The following is a 15,059-nucleotide window of genomic DNA, read 5'->3' as shown; positions in this document are numbered from 1 at the left end:
GAAATATGTCTCAAATAGTAAGCTAATGTTATGAATTATTTAATTTTACGTTGGCACAAACAAAGTTAGATACCTGGTTATAGACTCCATTAGCTAAAGGGTCCATATTTCTGGATAATTAGTTTCAGCAATTGATTATGTGTACTCGAAGACAATCCATCGAGCACATAAATAAATAAAACATTGGCAAACAAACAATAACTTATCTACTAAAATTACATTCAGAACTAATCCATGGATTGAAAGAAGATCTGAGCTCAGCATTTATTTCAATTGTATAGAAACTTTAGCCTCCAATGAAGAATCCCAATACCCATAAACTTTCACACATATACAGAAGAAATAATTACAATGATGAAGAAAGGGGACCTGTTCTTTAGTACCATTTTTCTAGAAAAAGCAATCTTCACAGTGTATTTCTACAGAAATGTGAACCGATTGATTAGGCTGCTAGTTGGAGTGCTCACCATATAGAAGGCTAAGCTGTTGGGTGCATGGAAGTTCTTTCTTTCCATCACTTGCACAATTGTGGTCCTGCTTAGGAGCCCTGGCCTTTCTTCGCTTAACACTTCCCCAAAAGCCCATGCCACTTAAAGGTGCTCCCTCTGAATGGTTCTCATATTAGAAAAATCCGATTACGATGCTTCACCCATCTCTCCCGTGTCTGGATTCCTATCGACAACACTGAGGGCTTCACTCACATTCTTTTGGTAGTTCATAACTAATTGGTAGAGGGAGTGGCACTTCATAGCTGATTGGTTGTACTCTACGGCTTTGCATGTACTGTCGTCTTCGTTCCCTTTCGCGTTTTCTTTGTTCTTCAGTCATTCGCGCACGACGTCTGCGTTGATAAATACGATTTCGTTCTCGTATGCGCTCTCTTAACATATAATTGTTGTCTAATTTAAAAGAAAGAAAAGTAGAGAATAATACCAGTAGTCATAAATAATATACTAGAAAAAGTTATCAGGAATAAATATTTGAAAATAACACGAAATGTAATAATGGACCAAACAGTACGCTGTTGAAACTACTTAGAGATCATTTTCTAAAACTAACACTAACCAATATAGATGATGAATCATATTTAATACAAGCAATTTTAAGAAACTCGCTAGTTGAATTGTGGTTCAGCTGAGTCGTCACAATTTTGTTGGAATTTGAGTAATGACTGTGAACTCTGATTTAATAAAGAAATATCCATCTAAGCTGATGATCACCTCTGCCAATCTTCGATAGAAGCTGAGGTTTCTTCGTTGACTCACGATGTCAAATTTGGAACATAAATGAATGATTTTCGAGTTGAACCAAATCTTTGAACATTGCTTGGAATTCAGAATTATGTGTGATTTGTTGTTCCCTTTCTACACCAAAAATAAAATAAACACATGGATTTGCTAAACATACATATTAATGGCCTTGGTGCAGGAAATGATACTAGATTTCAATTATCTCCATAAAAAAGAAGGTACAGTATGGGCTGCAGAAATGAATTCCGAAAAAAGAACTACCTTAGATGTTAGAACCTCTCAATGATCAATAAAATAACATACAATAATGAAGCCAGTTAAATAATCTTATAATGAAATATCTAATTTTTGCTTTGTATTCCTGCCCACAATTTAGCAATCTTGACACAAAACTAATTTTCAAGGACTCTAACTTCGAAACCTAACTGAGGACAAATATCAAATGACTTATGACTGAACAAAATCTTCAATTAACCATCAAATTTCAGAAATTAACATTTGGGGATGCATACTCATGTTCTATCTCTTTGGTCATAATAGCTTAGTTAAAAAAGTCAAAGATTCTTATTTGCATTACAAAGGAAGCTAATTGTTTAGTATGGCTATGATGTATTTTCTAAGCCTGTACAGGGAACATACTCGATATCACTTTGCCATTCTCACTTGAGAAGTATGACAGTCAAATTAGAAGCTATACGACTAAGCTCCAGCATAATAACTCTGATATAACTGGCTCTTTTAGGTACTTGAATGTTTCCCAACTGTTCGGGGGCGTTTATCGTTAAACGGCACTATGCAGAACCTTGAAATGAATCCAGCATGCAGAACCTTGAAGCAACTGACGTGAGCACCACGTGTGAGACAATGAAGTGCAATGAGGCATACTGAGGCACAGATGGGCCATAGGATATAGCACAAGTATCTTTTGTGCTTTGTTCCCTCTACATGATCAAGGGAAACAAGTAAACCAAAATGAAAATATCTGAGCTTGGCCTCAGAAGTATCAGTGTGACCAATCGGACTGGAAAAGAGAAGATAGCTGCCCCCCCACCCCGTCCCCCTCCTCCACGAGAATAAAAAAAGGGTTAAATAGAATAACGGGCCTCGTCCTTAGATTAAACGTGTCTTTTATTTGTCATAGGGCTTTAAATGAGTCATAAATCATTAGGGGTAATTTAGAGGGGACACAAAGTTTGATTAAAACTTCAGACTGAAGGACTTCCAAGTGATTCGGTGGCTGAATTTCTTCCATGAGTATTTCTTCTAAAATAAGAAAAAAGACTCAACAAACAATTTTATAGTATGCACATACTTTGATTTTTAGTGAACTATATCTTTAAGATTTAAAACATTGACTTGCCAGGATCACCGCTATCATTGAATTAAGTTATTGAATAAATGACCTTTTAAAAAAGTATTACAACATAAAAGTCTCATGAGATCTAGAAAGCAAACCTAACGGCAATTCAGGGTTCTTTAAATCCTCTACTATAAGCAAAGTGTCTTCACCAATCAAGTCATCTATGTCATCAACTTGATGCTGAAATGTGTTGCCAACAGCAACCGCAGAATTTTCCTCATTCTGCATTGCTTTCTTTTGAATTGAATAAGATGTGCTATCATCCCAAGAAGCTCTCTTTGCTTTGACCTGCACTGTCAAAAGCATAAGAAAAGAAACCAACCTGTTCATCTGTAAACAAAACAATATATCTATAAAAAACAAAACAATATATCTATAATGGAATAAAAAGACACACATGAGAATGAGCGCCTAACATCTTAAAGAAGTTGAATATTCAATTAGCAGGATAATAGGAAAGGCATAAAGGTTACAAGAAGCTATAGAAAATGCAAATTGAAAGAAATCAAATAACAGGGTTACCGTGATAAGTTCAAAATTTTGATTTGATGAATTGATTTCATCTGTGTGATCAAGACATTCGAACCCCTCCACCTCTGAGAAGCCCGCAAAAAGAAGGTTGCGCTCTATTGAAGCTCTTGATTCCCTCAAAACCTTAAGCGAGTTCGACATCAAGCACGATGTAGCTCAACGAACATAAATATAATTTCTAAAAATTTCAATATGAACACTTACAGTTTCCTCATTTTCATCAAAGAACGATGGCTCTTGCAAGAATACATAGCCACCAGGTTTAAGTACTTTCACCAATTCAAATAGCCATAACTGTGTGTGAAAACCAGGCTTTTCCGAGATTGAGATGATAACGGAGAATGTCTTTGATTTAAAATACAAATCTCCCTCTGTGAGATAAACCAAACCAGCTCAAGTTATACTGACTAACCATGTCAGTGTGAAAAAACCTAGACATGGAGACAATAATAACTATATAAAACAACGTTCATGAACCAATTTCAAAGGGCTGATTAGCAAACTAGAACTAGTCATCAGAAAATTAAAAGCAAGTTTATTAAGGCCCTGCTCATTTATGATTTTGAGAACCAATTGTGAGTCCAAAACTGATTATTGGATTCAGAAGTAAACGTTATTTTGAGTTCAAGAATCAGTTTTGGGCTCACAATTGGTTATCAAAATCCACAACAAACAATGCCTAAATAACTGGGGGGAAAAAGAGAATATGCATATAAGAAGAAAAAGGAAATAGTTAAGCAAAGCAACTAGTCATCGTTGTATAATTTATTGAATTGGGCATGATTCAAATTCAGTAAAGTATACAAGGATGCAAATATATTGTAAAAAAAAAATCAGTTCAATAGACATAAATATATATATAAAAAAGGTAAATAATTAAGCAAAGCAAACCAAAAAATAAAAAACATAAACATCAGATTCGACAAAAATATAAGGCTACAAATAACCAAAACAATGCACTCCAAAAAGCAGGGTAGCAAACATTAGATTTAAGCAAAAGAAAACAAACCCATGAACTTCAAAAACCCAAAATCCCAACAAAAATCCAAGAAAGATTAAAAACCCTAAATTTCAAATTGGCCAACAAAACCCAAACCCATCATACCCACAAAAACAAAACATAAAACCAGATGAAGAAACTTTTTAGGGTTTAGAAGAGAATTCTGACCAAGAAGAGATGCTTGAGTGATGATTCTCAAATCTTTCAATTCGACCGAGAAATGCTGCAAAGCCCACAGCACGACGCTCCCATTGATGGAAATCGAGTCGGTAATTATCAAAACCCCATCTTGATTTTCCATCTCTCTCTCTCTCTCTCTAGAGTCAAGCCCCAAATCTATTTTTAAAATGGTCTCTCTGGTCTTAATTTTACCATTGAATGCTCAACTGAATAACCTAACTAGGCTCTCTCTCTCTCTCTCTTTCTTTCTCTCCCTCTCTCTACCTCACTTCTTCATGTCATTTTTTGCCATACTCTAACGTGCGCCGTGTGTTGGGGTGAAGCGCCCGTTGTGAGTGAATGGCTCACCTAATGAGGATGTGTAGAGTTTCATGTCAAATATAACTTATTTTTGGCAAAAGCTCTACGCATAAGATGTGGGTGTCGAACAAAACAAAATGTGCTTTTCATGCCATAAGATTCATCCATAGTGAACTCTCGCATACCATTCCATGCTTAGGCGGGTGTGAACATATCAGCTTTAGATCTGATCCACCTATGTATTGGTCACCATTCGTTTGGATCCATTATCAGTTTGGATGTTTAAGCATTCTTTGGGTGGGTAAAGTCCATGATGTGTGTGTGTGTGTGGGGGGGGGGGGGGGGGAGGGGGGGGGGGATTTTGGATGCAATTAAAACCCTGGTAAAGCTCAGTAAAAACCATGTCCTTTATTATGTTTGGATGCAAGTTAACAGGGAGAGGGAGAGGGAGAGGGAGGGACATAGAGAGAGAGGAGGATATGTTTTGTTGTGCGGGTGTGGCTTGAAGAGTAGTGGAATAAGAAGTCAAAAGGGAGGAGACAAGTATTTTGGTTTGTCTCGAATTATCTCGGAGAATAGTGTCAGTCGTGTTTAGTTCCATAGGAGAGTAGAAGAAAAAGTATGGGCTGTCATTTACCAATCTAGGTGGAGAGAGAGAGAGAGAGAAAGCATCATTTCCTAGAAAATTCAATAAAAATTCCTTGCTTTTGAAAGAATTTGGTTGAAAAGTGATAAGGAGGAGACAAGTAATCCACGTCAGTAGACAAGCAATTATTACATGAGAGACATCCAAGGGAGTTAGAGGGGAATCCAATGCTAATTTGGCAACCAAACGTGGAATGTCATGCCAAATCCAAGCCAAATTCCAACGACTGCCAAACCCTAAAGTCTTATTTGGCTGCACAATATCATGGAATTGTAGGGGTTTTGTGTGTTTTGGCTACCATTCAGCAAAATACTTTGGTTGTATATAGAGTTTTAAAGTACTAGGAGACTACTTGTCTCCTTCTTGTCTCTTTGTCAGGTGATGTGGAATTCTAGTAAACTACTATCAAAATCCAAGCATACATAAAACCACAAAAAAGATAATTTTACCCTAGTAGATGCATGCTTTCTCTCTTTCTCTCTCTTCTCTTTATCTCATCCCTAGCTTTCTGATTTGGTAATTAATAACACCCCGTATCACTCCTCTACAAGGTTCACAACAAAACGCTACTTACAACCAAGGTTCACAACAAAACGCTACTTACAACCATGGTTATAAATTTTGGTTTCGGCTGAAATTTCAGACTTATTCAAAACCAAAATTTCAGCCGAAATCCCAAAATTTCGGGCGAATTTGGTACTAGCGTACGAAACGCCGGTTTTTTGGGACGAAATTTCTACCGAAATTCTTTAACGGAATAAAAAATTATTATTTTATTACAAATTTCAACGAAATTCCCAGAATTTCCGAAATTTCAAATGAAATTTGGTAAATTTCGGAAATTTCAGTTTCGGTACCTTTCTGTTTCAGTTCTCACCGAAATCCGAAATTTCGGTCGAAATCCGAAATTTCGGTCGAAATTTAAAACCATGCTTATTGCTTACAACTTCTCTATGAAAAGACTATTTGGCATGTCAGCTCCCTGTTGACTTCTTAAGTTTTAATTGATCACTATTCTATGCTGTAACTACCTGCTACAAAAAAGACCCGAGTAACATCACAAAATGGAAGGGGTGTACGTACCAAAAGACTATTCATATATATCAGCTCAAGAGAGAGAGAGAGAGAGAGAATTGGATTGTTGGAAGGTGTGGTGTTGTTTGACAAGTAGCCAAAAGGGTGACGAGATAGAAGAGGGACAAGGTTGGATTTTTCTCGTTCTCAGTTTTGCCGTTAAATTCTCTCGTCAAAACCAAAACTAACCAAAACCATGTGTTAGAGAGAGAGATTCCTCTCATCTCTCAGAAATAAAATTGCCCTGAGCTGATAAGGGCTCTTCCCATTCTTTATAGGAACACCCTTTTACTATTCTGATACTTCATGTGCCGAGCCCCCCCCTCTCTGTCTCTCTCTTATAGGCTTTTAGTAGTAACGTATTTAACGTAAAGACAAAAAGAGAGCGTGCCGATATAAACAATCTAAAACTTTTCTTTTTTTATTAATTTTATGCCAAAATTTCCTATTTTCTGTCATGGGTTTCTCGCATTTGATCTTTTGAACCCTAACCCCAGCAGAAATCTTTGTCCGTGTTTTCATGAAATTCACGTGTTCTCCACCCATCAACATTTTCTTCTTTTATTTCAATCAACCAACCATCTACCAAAAAAATAAAAATAAAACAACTGTATGTTATGATATATGGAAATGATATTTACACTCCCTTGTTTTGATAATGACACTTTTCACCTCATTACATATCTTGATTAGCTTTTGATAGTTTTTTCCGGAGTATCAATATCAATATCTCGTCTGATATTGACATTACTACGAGGATAATGCTGTACATGATAGTATACACCGAAGCTCTGTGTAAGGCACAAAACACTTCCACCACAAGATCAGTGATTCAATGCACATCCATAGGGATTGGAAATTTGGAAGATTAGGAACATCAAGTGGTTTACATTCTGAAATTCAGTGTATCCAGAAGATCATTAATCTACGCTGTATTACTTTCGAAAATATAATTAAGGTATATAATTTGCTAATTAAATAGAAATTTTTTCAGCCCATTCAGAGCAAGTGACTGGATCAGTGTATCGGATCCGCAACCATAAATCTAATCAAATGTGGGTGTGAACACCTTGAATCGGAAGATCCTACCCTTTGATCTATTAATCCTTGTTTAGGGTTATGCTGAGAAAAGACACACATGCAGTTGATTTTTGTAGTCCATCTTATGCATGGGATCTTCATTTAAAGGGGGCACCTTTGTTGTAACCCCGTTAAGTGCATGTAGACACCAATATAATCTATCATAAAGGAAATGACATATTCGTCAGCTTTTCTTCCCTGGGTCACCCCCTTGTAGTGTAAAAAGAGTTGTAAAATTTACAATAGAGGGGGTGCCCAGGGGAAGAAAAGGGGCTAATATAGCACTTCCCTTTCTCATATTATAAAAAGGTAAAACGAAGAGCCTAATATTAAAAAGGGTCTAGGTAAGTAACCACCACCAGGTGTCTTAAAGCCTAACCAATGGAATATTGCAGTAGATAGAATGCATAGAGTGATAAAGCTTAGTGGGCAACCAGGAAACTACTAGAATATAAACTTTTGCAGAGATGTAGGAAAAGAAAAAGGTGGGGAGTGACAGGGAGGTTACTAGGTTAGTAATAGCTATGAACCCAGTGCAGCAAGAGCAGTAGAGAAATGTATGGTACAACACCATTTGAGAGAGAGAGAGAGAGAGAGAGAGAGAGAGAGTTGCACAAAAAAAATACAATAAAACTACCCGAACAACAATAATGATTAGAATTTGCATTTGGAATTTTGACTCTCCAATGTAAAGGATGAAAGAGAGAAAATTGTATTGTGTCAAGTGGATAAAACATCTCATTATCAGACAGGAAGCATAAAGAGACTTAAAAAATGAAGGATGTTTTTTAGGATTCAAAGGTAAAAGTTCCATATTGATGGCACATGTATTACAAAGAGTAGAACAAATGTGTAAACCTGTCGGATGAGACTCATACTGCAAATAATTAAAAAATAAACTAACAAAAAAAAAAGGATTGTGAAAGAAATGAAATATAGAATTTTCTATGAAACCAAGTAATAGAGATAGAAAGATAAACAAAGTAATAGAGATAGAAAGATAAACAAGAAGAAACATCAGTCTTTCTTTAGACCCATTTATAGAAATGAAGAAAATAGAGAGAAAGAAAAGAAAAAAGCAAACTTCATGATTTTCAGATGCTCTTAGCAGCATGAAAGGCTCCTTCTTCGAGGCCAAAAGCTAAGAAATATGCCAAAGGAACCCTAAAGATACCCCACGCCTCTCTCTCTCTCTCTCTCTCTCTCTCTCTCTCTCTCTCATTCAAACGTTACAATCTTCATTCAATTTACTTTCAAACCTTCACTTTTCAGACACTACCATATGATACAATCCTGCAACTAATTATTATGACAAACCCTATGCAGAGACAGAGACAGAGTGAGAGAGAGAGAGAGGCAGCTAAGTCACTTCTCTCTTCTGTTGTATTTTATTTTATTCAGTACAGAGCCTGAAAACTAAGGTACTGCACCTGAGAGAGATGTGAGAGTTCTGAGAACTGACTGAACATAAAACAAATCAAAGATATGCCATTAAGTCTATTGGATAACAGTATAAAATCGATGACAGATTTTAGAGAGAGAAGGTCAAGAGAAAAAAAAAATCACAAAATACAAATATCATATTAAAAACTTTATAGCCAAAAATCTATTACATTAAAAGCAAATCCATACCTAGATAGATCCAAGGCATGGAAATTGTCAAAAAGACTACCACCACCTCCATCTGTAGCTCTTCTTTCATTGCTACCATAAACAGCAATAGTCCTGCGTCTTTGTAGGAACAGAAAAAACAAAAAAGAGAACACTAATAACAACACCCATCAATCACTCTATCAAGTAAAGCTCCTGGTTTATAACTTTCTAAACTTTGTCTGGTCTGAAAAAAGATAACATTAGAAGATAAAGGAAAAGAGAGGAAGAAGAAGGAAAACAAATCCATTCTAACTTGGGTTCTTCGTCTCTTTCTTTCTTTCATTTTTTTCTTGCTGGTGATCCTTTTCTCCAATTGAATGATTTTTTTTTTGTGATAAAGATATTGGAACTACCATATTTTGATAATTGCACTAAATTAGCTTGTTTTTTCTGTAATTTAAATGGCATTCAAAGTTTATTCCAGTTCCCCAAAACTCTCAAAAGCCAATTAAAACAGAAAAGACAAGTTGAGTTCGTGCAATTATAAAACATGGAAGTGCCATTATCAATAGCCCTTTTTTGTGTGTTCTCCTCCTTTGCTAAGGCAATGCACTGTACTGCTGCAAATCATTCCATGTCTGAACTTCGCCCCAATTGCTTGTGTTGTTGTTACCGTTGCTATTGCCATGATTTGCCGCATAAGAATTCTCTAAAAACCATTCTGTTGGGTTTTCACTTACGCACCCCTTTCTAGGATTTGTCCCACAATCCTCTATTTTTGAGCTTTCTGCTGTTTGAAACAACATAGGTTGTTGTGGGTGTTGGTTTTCAAGCAAATGAGAAGAAATTGCAGAATTACCAGTGCTTTGTTTCTGATTTTCTCCACCAAAAAGTAGAGCCAATCTCTGTTGTTGAAGCTTCCAATGAAGGTCTTGATTTATAGAACTCAAAGATTCAATTGAAGAAGCAATATTACCATGCAAATTGACTGAACCGATGTCTTGAATTCCCCCACTAAGAACTCCACTTTCTCCATGCCTAAGAACTGATGAAATAGGGTAATTGAAACCCACCAAAGAAGTAGAACAAGATGTAGTACTAGGGGCAGTACAAACAGTAGAAGAAAGATCCCCAAAAGAGAAATACTGATTAAAAACACCATTTGTTGGAGAATGGAGTCTAGAGAAAGGAAGTGCACCAAGCCCATGAAGGAACTTTGGATCGCCGGAGAGCTGAAATTCCGGCGGTGTTGCGTCGCCGGAGAGGGAGTCCCTCGAACCCGACTTTGTTTTCTTGTTCTTCCGGCAACCGCCTCCGATCGGAACATTTCGTAGGGCTCCGCCTTTAGTCCAATACCTTCTACATGTCTTACAAAAATGCCTTGGTTGAGAAAGGCTGTAATTGTTGTAGTAACAGAATTTCGTGTTGGGAGAATCGCAACGAGGGCACTTGAGCAGTTGCTCTGGCGGAGGCCGAAGAGTTGACGGCGGCTTACGGTTGCCGGAGGTCTGGTTGTCGTCATCCGGGGGGTTTGCTGGAATATTGCCCGGCGGTGTCATTTTTTTAAGGGGAGTAGATGGGGGAGAGGGAGTGAGAATGAGATGTGGGTGTTGTTTGGTTTTTGGGTTGTGTTATTTTTTTTAGTTTGGTTTGGGAGAAGGAAAGAAGGGCAATTCAATGGTTTCATGCATGGTTTGATAGGTAAAGAGATGTTGATGGGTGCTTGTGATTGCCATCAAGAGGGAGTGGAAAATGGGAAATAAATGGGGTTTGAGACTTTGGATTTCAAGATATAAATAAAAGGCTAGAGAGTGAGAGAGAGAGAGAGAGAGGTAGGACAAATATATGGGATCATATAAGAGAGATGTTTGTAAATATAGAGGGAGAGGAATAAACAACTGCAAGAAAAGTAGAGACAAAGAGAACAGGAGCTGATATGAGAGGGAGAGAGATAGAGAGAATGGAAGAGTGAACATGGGAGTTGCTAACTGTGATATATAGATAAAGGATATTGAAAGATAGCAACACAGAGTTATACTGTTTTCTTCTTTTTCCTTCAAAACAAAACTTGGTAATTAAAAACCTAAGTTAAGGGGAAAAGGTATTAAAATGAGAAAAAATAGAAGATAAACAATAAAATGATCATGGGTTATGCTATATCTCACCCCACATGTGACAATATCTATCTTAACTCATGAAAAAAAACGTAAATATTTTCAAATAATCATAGTTAATTAATTTCCATGCAAAATTAGGGAAATGATATTTCCACTCCCTTTTATTTCTCTTTATTTTTTAGGAGAGGTTGAACAAAAGGGATGGAAATGCAGTTATTTTTCACAAAAAAAAGTGAAGAAAAAGGGATAAGAATGCTGAGAAAAGGGTTGGAAATATCAAATAATATATCTACCTTTTTTTAATTAGAGCATTTACACCCCTTCTGTTTGTTTTTTCCTTAAAAATTAAGATAAAGACAAACAAAAAGAGGTGCAATATCCATCAAATAAGAACCCTTCAAAGGAGACCTTTCCCTCACAATTCTCAGTTATCCATGCTAGGACGTAGAATACCAGTGGAGTGAAATCCAACGGACCATGCATGAATATATCATCATGTCATGCATGCATGTATGGATGTATGCAGCATGAACGGCTGGGATTGCAGAGTGGACAGTGGGCCCCTGCCCAGAAAAAAAAACAAGAAACTGCAGCTCTGTCTCTCTCTCTTCCCATGTTAAGTCACTTTTAACAACACAAACTTGTACGTGCATTACACATGAAACAAAAACGTAAATCACTATTATTCTCGGGAAATGATATCAGCACAACCATGCTTTAATAATTGTACAAACCCAGCTTGTCTTTTCCTTTTCATTGGGAACCTTAATAACACTTGACAGCTCTTTAAATAATAAAAGACAACATGGGTTGGTGCAATTATCAAAACATGGTTGTGCTAATATCATTTCCCTTTTCCTCTCCTATGAAATAAGAAAAATAATATCACACAAGTGTAATCAATATAGATTACGACAAAGAGACACACACTACTCATTTTTACTGGTACATGTATTAGAAACCCTAGAAGAAAACAAACCCTAGAAGAAAACAAACCCTAGAAGAAGCTAGTTTGCAGGCTAAGCAGTCGTAGACACGCAATCCAATGACTGACACGTGTAGTGAGAGTTTGAATTTATTTTCTAGCGAGATATTATTTTTCCAAAGATTTATTTATTTATTGCCATGTTTAGCCTTATATGTGTAGGGCGTGGCAGAGAAAGTACCTGCATGAAAAGACTTCAAAGATACCCTTCTGAAACATTTCAGTCCTGAAACTGGGAATTTAACGGTGTAGATTTTGTTTGATTTATTTTGAAAAGACTTCAGTACCTTAAATTAACGGTGTGGATCCTGTTTGATTTCAGTATTAAATTTAGGATTTAATGGGTTATTTTTAGTACTTTTCTGATTGGATGTTGATAGTTTTCTATGGGAATTATAATTTATAACAGCTAATTAGATGGAGAGAGGAGTGTCATTATCAAATATGTGAGTGGGGATATCAATTTTCGGACAAAATGCAAAATTATTTTGCGAAAAGACTAGTTTGCCCTACATTAATGTGAGCGGCGACACGATGGAATGCAGCTGAGACTGAAAGCTTGCATGATTGGAGAGTGAAGTGGGGACCATCCACAGTTCCACACGTGACAAAAATAGTTTGTCACGTGAGCGACCAAGATTCTGAGTATAGTGTTATGTTCAGTTTTTTTTTCTTGTTTTATTCATGTGGAAAGCTAAAAAATAGTACAAGGGAGAGCCCAATGGAAATTGACCAACGGGAGAGCTCTTGTACCCTTTTTTTTTTGTTTTTGTTTTTTGCAAGGGCTCCTGAGTCTGACAATCCTCTTTTTTTAATTTGTTTTTGAGAGATTATCTGAATTGTTTGTTGGGTATATAATATAACCCATGTATGTTCTAATATAAGCCGAATAAGATAATGGACCGGTGTAGTAGGCTTATTTAGGCTAGAGCCCACTAACCTATTAAAATCCTAGTGTATCTAATATATATATAGGGGCTGGAGGCAACAAAATTAGTATTCCAAATTATATACCTTGGGTGTAATGCTTCAAGCAACTTCTTGCTTGACCTAATTCCTCTAACATTATTCACTTATCTAATCAATAATTTCTTGCATAGAAAATATTATGATAAAATGCTGAAAGAGAAGGAACTGTTATTGGGCTTGCTCCTTGGTAAAAGATAGTTATCGGGGCCCCACTCCTCATTTATGTGATTGTAGCCGTTGAATTGAAGGGCACCCATCAGTCCGGCTGAATGCCATTGGGAAGACCTTGGTCGATTAATCAACCATGTTTATAGTTTCACCTAGCTAGAGAATCCAAACCATTGATTTTTTGTACCACTTTAGCTTACCCATGGGATGTCCATTCAAGACATGGGACAAAGATCATGCAATTAAGCTGCCTAATGATGTTATGCAAGATCGACGGTTTAGATTTCACATCATAACATGATGTGGGGCCCAAGATTGCTTTTCCCATTTCCCATTTCCCACTGTCCTCTATCAAGAGCAAAACCTGATTTCGTTAGGAAGATAAAGACAAAATCCCATGTGCCCTATAGACAAGAAAGTGAGCTCATATATATCCCCCAAAAATGTGTAATCAAAGCTCCCCAAATCATCCGTCAATTCCCCTGTCGTCTTTATTTTCCAAACGAAATCATGTTTTGGAAGTGTTTTCCTTCAAGTTTTTATAGGAACACACGTTTCTAATATTGAAGTCCAATTAGTGAGATTTGAAGTCCTAAAATTGAGGAATGCTAAACTCAGGTGCGCTCTTGCAAAAATCAAGTGAAAGGGCACCCTTTCACTTGATTTTTGCAAGAGTGTCCTTACGTCTAGCATTCCTCATTAATGGTTTAAACACAAATGAAAAGTGATCTTTTGAGTGTTTTGACCGGATCAAAAATCAAGGGCTAAGTGGCCCTTGTAAATTACCCGGTCGGCCATCATATAAAAACTCGTCTAATAATATGTAGATAAACTCTCAGAATCATAAGGTTATTTTGGTCATTTAGCACGAATAACACGGTAAGCACCGCCAAAGCCGTTAGGACTTGGTACTGGGAGAAAAGAAGAGAGGTAAGCAATACATTGGAGAAACGTGTAGGGAGTAGCGGTGAAAGATGAAAGAAGAAAGTAGTAACTAAGAGAAAAACCAGCGAAATCCAGATGGGTTTGGATAGAGAGAGTGGCTCGTGAGAGAAGGGTGGCTGGATTCCCGTGAGATAAAACCAAACTCTACACTAATCAACATCACATCTCACGTGCCCTCTTTCCAAGCCTAAATATGTATGAAAACAATAATAATAGTTACTCTAAGAGGAGAAATGATATTTCCACCCATCTCTCACCAGTTCCACTCTTTTCTCTGCATATCCACTACTTTTGTTTTCCTTTTTCTAGGCCATGTTTGGCGACCATGAATTTTTTTTCCATGATAAATTTAGTTTTAATGAGGGGTGGGGCAGGAGAAGGGTAGATTTGAGAAGGCAGGAATGAGGAGGGTGAGAAGTGGCTAAAAACAAGAAAAAAAATTAATCATATTTTCAGTGGAGTTCTTTGTTCCCTTGCTTTTTGGGCTTTTATCACCCTCATGCTGATTCTTGCCCTCTCAAATCTCTCCTCCCACCCACCCTACCCCTCTCTCACCACTTGAGAAACTAATTTAATCATGAAAAAAAATTCATGTTTCCAAACATGGCCTAAATGGATGTCAAAATGGAGTCTTTTTTTCATGAACAAATGCGGAAATAGTGGAAAAAGGAATTGAATTATCATTTCTGTTTATTATATTATTAGGAACATTTCGCAGCTGGGCTGTTGCATGTGAGAGCAGCCACACAGTATCACTTTTCAGTAGCTCTCACATGCAATAGCCCAGCTGCTAAATGCCTTCTGCAATTATTGTTATTGTGAGTGCATGTGAAGTCTAGAGAGTATAATGGGACCCACTTC

General features: G+C 36.9%; 2 protein-coding genes across 2 annotated transcripts; both read right to left on the bottom strand.

Moving 5' to 3' along the window:
- Window positions 1-239: 239 nt before the first annotated feature.
- LOC143876246 (anamorsin homolog 2-like) lies at window positions 240-4,710 on the bottom strand. Its single transcript, XM_077377975.1, has 5 exons — window positions 4,310-4,710; window positions 3,346-3,512; window positions 3,133-3,264; window positions 2,706-2,898; window positions 240-899 (listed from the first exon to the last, which is right to left on the bottom strand). The coding sequence occupies exons 1-5, from the start codon at window positions 4,440-4,442 to the stop codon at window positions 694-696; spliced, it is 831 nt and encodes a 276-aa protein (XP_077234090.1). The 5' UTR covers window positions 4,443-4,710; the 3' UTR covers window positions 240-693.
- A 4,315-nt stretch (window positions 4,711-9,025) lies between these two features.
- Window positions 9,026-10,949, bottom strand: LOC143875816 (Dof-type zinc finger DNA-binding family protein). Its single transcript, XM_077377413.1, has one exon. It carries the CDS (start codon window positions 10,571-10,573, stop codon window positions 9,614-9,616), a length of 960 nt encoding a protein of 319 aa, XP_077233528.1. The 5' UTR covers window positions 10,574-10,949; the 3' UTR covers window positions 9,026-9,613.
- Window positions 10,950-15,059: the final 4,110 nt, after the last annotated feature.

Source organism: Tasmannia lanceolata, unplaced genomic scaffold (genome assembly GCF_043159265.1).
Source record: "Tasmannia lanceolata isolate RefF3 unplaced genomic scaffold, GAP_Taslan_0.1 ptg000004l, whole genome shotgun sequence".
NCBI lineage: Eukaryota > Viridiplantae > Streptophyta > Magnoliopsida > Canellales > Winteraceae > Tasmannia > Tasmannia lanceolata.
The sequence above is the reverse complement of the archived record's forward strand: the minus strand, read 5'-3'. Positions and strand labels throughout refer to the sequence as shown.